This window comes from Bubalus kerabau, chromosome 3 (assembly GCF_029407905.1).
Source record: "Bubalus kerabau isolate K-KA32 ecotype Philippines breed swamp buffalo chromosome 3, PCC_UOA_SB_1v2, whole genome shotgun sequence".
In the NCBI taxonomy this organism is placed as follows: Eukaryota; Metazoa; Chordata; class Mammalia; order Artiodactyla; family Bovidae; genus Bubalus; species Bubalus kerabau.
Window position 1 is genome coordinate 23,503,864 of NC_073626.1, and position 7,451 is coordinate 23,511,314.

At 45.2% G+C, this 7,451-nt stretch overlaps 1 protein-coding gene and 1 non-coding gene across 2 annotated transcripts; one reads left to right on the forward strand and one right to left on the reverse strand.

Moving 5' to 3' along the window:
* Positions 1-1,583: 1,583 nt before the first annotated feature.
* LOC129648050 (U6 spliceosomal RNA) lies at positions 1,584-1,689 on the reverse strand. Its single transcript, XR_008712652.1, has one exon. It is a non-coding gene; the product is annotated as a U6 spliceosomal RNA (small nuclear RNA).
* Positions 1,690-4,766: 3,077 nt separating this feature from the next.
* LOC129645660 (olfactory receptor 2H1-like) lies at positions 4,767-5,719 on the forward strand. Its single transcript, XM_055570971.1, is given in 2 exon segments — positions 4,767-4,797; positions 4,800-5,719. Coding segments are annotated over 2 exon segments (951 nt in total).
* The last annotated feature ends 1,732 nt before the right edge of the window (positions 5,720-7,451 follow it).

A 7,451-nucleotide genomic window follows, 5' to 3' on the forward strand; every position in this document is an offset into this window, starting at 1 on the left:
CTCTCTTACTCCAAAGACCAAAGGGCAGTTGTAGAGATTCTACCAAGTACATACATTCCAGTTATATATTCAGGGTCTTCAATGATGACTACTGGGTAGGTCCATGCACCTAACAGATCCATTGAGATCTGGACTGGGCCAGGATGCCATTTATTAGAGAACTCCATAAGCCCTGCTCTGATGGGGAAGGGGCGTGATAATGATGCAGCTACATCATATGAGGGTTAGACTGAATGCTTAGTGCTCTTCCAACCCTAGGCTTTTATAATTCTGTGTCACTACAGTGTGCTCTGACTCAAGAAGACTGAAATGGAAAAGGAAGAAGTAGAGAACTTTAAAAAGCAGGCAAGGACTTCCCTCATAGTTCAGTGGTTAAGAAACCACGTGCCAATGCAGGAGACAGGGGTCTGATCCCTGGTCCTGGAAGATTCCACATGCCCAAGCACCACAACCAGAGAGTAACTCCCACTGGCTGCAACCGGAAAAAGCCCTAGCATAGCCACCCAAAAATAAAATTAACCGATTAATTTTTAAAAATAAAATAAACATGGCATCCTGGGACTTCCTTGATGGTCCCGAGGTTGAGAATCCACCTTCCAATGCAGGGGATGCTGGTTCAATCCCTGTTCAGGGAATTAAGAACCCACATGCTATGAAACCCTGGCATCACAACTAGAGAAAAGCCTGCCCACAGCAACTAAGACCTCAGGTAGAGCCAAAAAAATAAAAATGGGATCCTGAATTGATGAATTAGAGGCTTGAAAGGACTATCTGGAAGCCTGGGGGAACTCTCTGGAGGTGGAGAAAAGGAGAGATCACTTAGTTCTCCCTATTGACAGAATCGGTTGGTGACCTTTTTATCTCCCACAGGGATGACTATTGCTGAAGCATCTCCTCTAGATATTCCCCCAGGGGAATATCTAGCTAATTGCCTGTAAACTGTGAGGCCCCAGGGTCTTAGCAGAGTAATGAGTGCTACCTCTCCATGGGATGGGAGTCCTGGGACTCCTCCCTCCACCACCACACCAGTGTCAATCCTTAACCTGCCTTCCCACAAAAACAGGCTAACAGCTCCTGCAGACAGAGGGAGAAGATTCTTTTGCCATTTCACTCCCAAGGAGCTCCACAGCATAGGTAACTCTGACCTCCACTCCATTGACCTCACCTTCCCTCCAGAGATGCTCGGGGCTATGGTTGGGATGCAGTCTCTGCAACCCACTGCATGAGTGTGTGCTAAGTCACTTCAGTCTTGTCTGACTTTTTGTGACCCTATGGACTGTAGCCTGCCAGACTCCTCTGTCCATGGGATTCTCCAGGCAAAAATACTGGAGTGGGTTGCCATCCCCTCCTCCAGGGGATCTTCCCAACCCAAGAATCGAGCCCTCATCTGGTTCTCTACCACTAGCGCCAGCAGGGGAGCCCCTACAACCCACTGTGCTGTGCTTAGTCACTCAGTCATGTTCAACTTTTTACTACCCCATGGACGGTAGCCCCCTAGTCTGATCTATCCATGGGGATTCTCCAGACAAGAATACTGGAGTGGGTTCTACAACCCACTACTTAGTTTCAAATATCAGCTTACTAACTACATTGTCTGGGTAAAGTTATTTAAACATTCTTGAGCAGGGGCCATGCTAATCTTCTCTGTATCATTTTAATTTTAGTATATATGCTGCCCAGAGGGAGCACAAGCTATTTAAATATTCTTAGTTTCAATTTTCTCATCTTACTTAGTGACTAAACCACCACCACCACCACCAAAAGGAAGATAACACACAGAACTGTGGTAAGGACAATCAGAGATGTGCTGCAAAGGTTTAACAACCAGCTTGGCTGTGGGGAGACAGAGCCCTAAATTGAAGTGTTGCCAGTTTCCATTATGTAAATATGGCTGCCATGGCTGACTCAAACTACCAATAGTTTAGCATGTGTCTCACAAAATTCCTGAAAATTTAACAATCAAGAGCTGCTGCTGCTGCTAAGTCGCTTCAGTCGCGTCTGATTCTGTGCGACCCCATAGACGGCAGCCCACCAGGCTCTGCCATCCCTGGGATTCTTCAGGCAAGAACACTGGAGTAGGTTGCCATTTCCTTCTCCAATGCATGAAAGTGAAAAGTGAAAGTGAAGTCGCTCAGTCGTGTCCAACTCTTAGCGACCCCATGGACTGCAGCCTACCAGGCTCCTCCATCCATGGGATTTTCCAGGCAAGAATACTGGAGTGGGGTGCCATCTCCCTCTCCGAACAATCAAGAGCTAGTATGAGTCAACTGCAACATATCACATGTGCATATGCTTAGAAAAGTGCCTAGCAGTAAGTATTAACAATCTGTATTGTGATCAGACACCTACTGCCCATTCAAGGATGTCCATTCCTCTTTACTTTAAGTTTTCCCCTTGATGTCCAAAAGAAGGCTAGGCACCAGTTAAGAGTTTTGTCATCACTGGCAGCAAAAGAGATGTTTATCTAACTGAAGGTAAGTGAAAAGTTTGTTCTCCTTTGAGGCAGGAGTTTTCACATTTCACATGTCCTCAACAGCTTCAAACTAAAACAGGGACTAGAATCCCAGCCCAGAAACTAACTGGCTGGTTGACCTTAGCCAAGTTACTTAACCTCTCCGAAACTGTTCCCTTCTTGGTAAATGTGGGATAATAACATAATATTGCAGCATTACTATGAGAACCAGGTGTTCAAAGAGTTGGTTGGCACCAAGCTTGACTCATAGGGAGCATTTAACAAATGTTATGGCTAATAGCAAGAGCAGGTACTGATCACTGGATTATGTAAAATTCCTTTTAGTGGACCCGCCAACCCCTGCCCTGGCTCCTAGCACAAGGCTGGTACTTTGGGGGCGCAAAAACTGAATCAATGTATAAGCTGAAGAATGAATGTGTCAGAGGGAAAAGGACTAGGAGAAAGATGCTAAATGAAAATAAAAGTCGAAAAGACAGATCAAAGGAGAGAAAAAGGAGAGACTCACTAAGAAAGATCTCATTTAAAGAGACTCAGGAATAAAGCAGAGGAAGAAAGGGAGTGAAATGGCAAAAGAATGAGAAAGTTAAAAATGAAAAAAAAAGATTAGGATGATAGTTGGTGAATTAATCTTAAAAAATAGTTGGTTTTTGATTAAGGGTACAAGGACTTTTCTAGTAAAGAAAATAAAGGAGGTGATGACTGCTAAGAGGCCTGGGATTTCTTTTTCTGGAGATGAAACATTCTGGAATTGATAATGCTGGTTGCGAAATTTATGAATATACTAAAAACCATTAGGTTATACCCTTTAAAAGGGTGAATTTATGGTGTGTAAAATATATCTTCAAAAAAGAAAACAAAGTCACAATTTAAAATTCAAAATGTTAAAAACAAATTCAAAACGGTGGTTACACTTTCAGGAATGGGCAATTGAGCAGTCAGGGAGGGGCCCCTAGGAGCTTCTAAGATACTTGAGACATTGATTCGGTCCAGGTTGGCACATATACCAGGGTTGACTTTATTACTCATTAGACTATAGAGATATGCTTTGCTTACACTTTCATTTGAGTATAACAATCCGAAAGTACTTTAAAATATATCCTATAAAGGAGAAAAGAACTACGGGAGAAAAAGAAAGAACAAACCAAGAAAGATACAAAAGCAGAACTTTCTGCCAAGAAGGGGATGCAATAGAGCTTAAACACGGATGGATGGAGACCTTGTGATGGGAGATGTTCAGGCCACCCTAGAGCTGCAGGGCACTTTTGCCACCTGCCACCATCCCCCAGCGGCCTTCTGAAGGTCTTGTAAGACCAGAGAACCCTGAGTCCTTGTCTTTCAACTGCCAGAGTGGCTGCAGCCTCCACCCCATTCCTGAGCTGACCTTCTATACCCCAGTACTTCCCTATTTATTTTTTTTAATCCAGTTACCTCCTCTAGGAAGCTTTCCCTGATACACCTACCCAAGTTGGTCCTTCATCTTTATGACTTTTTCTCTAATTCACTCAGTATGTTGGTATTCCTGACCTTTATCTTGGAGTCTTTGACAGTGTTCCCGAGATCCCCTCCATGATTTTAGTGTGCACGGGACCACCTCACCTCCTGCCTGTAGGCTTCCCAAGGCAGAGACTGAGCACATGGACCAGCTTGCCAAGCAGGAATGTTGGTTCTGTGACTCAGGCAAGCAAACTGATCTGTCATTAGACACAAAGGGAAAACCTGTCTCATAGATAAACATTCCATCTCTGATAAGCTGCTTTGCAAATAAACAAGCATAAAATCCATGGAGTATAAATAAGTAGCTCTAAAAATTCATCAGAACAATAGAGAAATGATCAAATCTACAGACTTCATTTACAATCAGAAAATGTATTCAAAGTATATACCTTGCTATTTCTTCCAACAAATACATAAGGAAAAAGACCACACTTAGAATAGTGCTCTGAAAATAGCAGCACTCCATAAATGCATGTTGGGTGAACTAATTAATCCATGCTTTACACCAGCCCCCTTTAAACTGAACCAGTGAATCTGAGACCAGTGTGAAGCTCCATCTGTCTTCTGCACATTCACGGCTTCCTCACTCTCACTGGACCACATTTGACCAGGAGAAGCAGGGGAAGAGAAGGAGGTGCTGGATGGTGATGTGCTGGGAAAGAGGCTGAGTGAGTGACGACAGAAGAGAAACGCCCACCTGGTATGACCTGACAAGCGCCCAGGGTGAGTTATTATAAGACAGGTGGGAACACACAGCTCAGACAGCCCTCATCCCTCTAGGTCTGGACAAGAACAGGCCATGGTCAACCACAGCTTCCCAGTGGACTTCCTCCTCTGGGCTTCTCTGAACACCCAGGACTTGAAAGAATCCTCTTCGTGGTTGTCTCGATCTCTTACCTCCTGACTCTGGTGGGCAACACACTCATCATCCTTCTGTCCATGCTGGACCCCAGGCTCCACTCCCCGATGTACTTCTTCCTCTCCAACCTCTCCTTCCTGGACCTCTGCTTCACCACAAGCTGTGTCCCACAGATGCTGGTCCACCTCTGGGGCCCAAGGAAGACCATCAGCTTCCTTGGCTGCTCTGTCCAGCTCTTCATCTTCCTGTTCCTGGGGACCACAGAGTGTGTCCTCCTGACCGTGATGGCCTTTGACCGCTACGTGGCTGTCTGCCAGCCCCTCCACTATGCCACCATCATCCACCCCCATCTGTGCCAGCAGCTGGCGGCCATGGCCTGGGTCATTGGGCTGGTGGAGTCAGTGGTCCAGACACCACCGACCCTCCGTCTGCCTTTCTGCAGTCACCGGCGAGTGGATGATTTTGTGTGTGAGGTCCCAGCTCTAATTCGCCTCTCCTGTGGAGACACCACCTACAATGAGATCCAGATGGCTGTGGCCAGTGTCTTCATCTTGGTTGTGCCGCTCAGCCTCATCCTGGTTTCTTACGGTGCCATTGCCCGGGCAGTGCTGAGGATTAACTCGGCCATAGCATGGAGGAAGTCTCTGGGGACTTGCTCCTCCCACCTCATTGTGGTCACTCTTTTCTACAGCTCGGTCATTGCTGTCTACCTCCAGCCCAAAAATCCCTACGCCCAGAAGAGGAGCAAGTTCTTTGGTCTCTTCTATGCAGTGGGCACTCCTTTACTTAATCCTCTCATATACACCCTGAGGAACAAGGAGGTAAAGAGCGCGCTCAGGAGGTTGCTGGGAAAGGATGTGGACTCCAGAGAGAGCCGAGGGAATGCTGCCTGATGTGCTGGAAAAACAAGAACAGCTTCTCTGTGGTTTTGCCAGGAAGTCTGTGTCCGCACAACTCTGCTCTCCTCACACCCATCATACCACAGAAATGGATGGCAGCCCCCTCTGTGTGTGTGCAAGTGTGAGTGTGGGTGTGTAACACAGAGAGATGCCTCAGAAATGGGTGACAGCCCCTATGTATGTGTGCATGCAAGTGTGACTGTGTATGTGTGACACAGAGAGAGACACACAAAGAGAGAGAAACAAAAACTGAAAATGTGTCAAGTGGAGTTATGTAGCCCTATATGAAACATATGAATCAAATTTAATATTTTCCCTATTTTGTGCTTCACACAAAATGTTGATCTCCCCAACTTTATCATTTCTATTTCTAGCTCACCTCCTTATCACATTGTCACTATTTCTTCACCTCCACTTCTAATTTCTACTGTAGTTTCTTTAGTTCTCCCTTACAGTTTTTCCACTTCCCTATGTGTCTATTTTGCTATCTCATTCTATTTTACCCCCACATGACATCAAGGAGTTAGGGAGGTGAAGCCCAGGGGGTTCCGAGACTCACCCAAGGACACACAGTGTTAGGACTAAATCCCAGGCCCTATGACTTCCATCTGGCAGCTTCACAATTACAGGCAGTTGTTTTCCATATACTTGGGCTGGAAGTCAGAACAGAGGCTTAGGAGAAACTTTAATTTCTTCAGTTCTACTGCTTCCTCTTCTCTGGCACCCACAGATGACAGACCAACCTCTAAGACAGAGAGGGAGACATCAAAATGTTTATGCTGGTGAACAGTTTTGACAAGGAGGGATTGGTGCCATCTAATGGATCTTCCCTGTAGCTCAGATGATAAAGAATCTGCCTACAATGCAGGAGACCTGGGTTCTATCCTTAGGTCGGGAAGATTCTCTTGAGAAGGGAATGGCAAACCACTCCAGTATTCTTGCCTGGAGAATCCTATGGAAAGACGAGCCTGGAGGGCTACAACTCATGGAATCGCAAAGAGTCGGACACGACTAAGTGACTAACACTGCTAATGGCAATATGTGGTATTACATCTGGCATCTCAGACTCCTGACCTAAGACCTGTCCAGGGTCATCAGTCCTGTACTCTTGCTCAGAAAGATGATAATTATCATATTGTTATTATTAGGTATTTAAATAGTGAGTATGATATCCCAGGTACCATTTAAAGTAGTTCACACACATTGGCTCTTTTAATCACTATTACAATACTATGAAAAATGTAATATCCTTTATCAGATGCAGAAACTAAGACCCAGAATTTAGTAGTAGCTTAACAATGTCAGAGCTTTGGACCCGAGAGGACTGGGTTAAGTTTTCATGATCTTCATCCCGCAGTTGGATACAAATAGTGTCTCCCTAGCCCAGGTGAGAATTCTCAAGCTCTCAGTAAACTTTGAAGAAATTGGGGACTTCTCTGACCATGCTTCCATGCCTGGGTTCCATCCCCGATTAGAGAACTAGACCCCACATGCCCTAAGTGTTCGCATGCTATAACTAAAAGATCTTGTATGCTGCAACTGAGACCCAGTGCAACCAAATAAGTTTTGTTTTTTTTTAACTTTGAGGAAATCATCCCAGTCTAAAAAAAGTGTGTAGTTGGTTTGCTCCCCTGGAATAAGAGTTTATAATATGCTCCAAAGCATCCCATGGAAACAAGAAGCAATAGCTGCCTGGAGGAAGTTTTGGTACATGGTGTATGCTCCT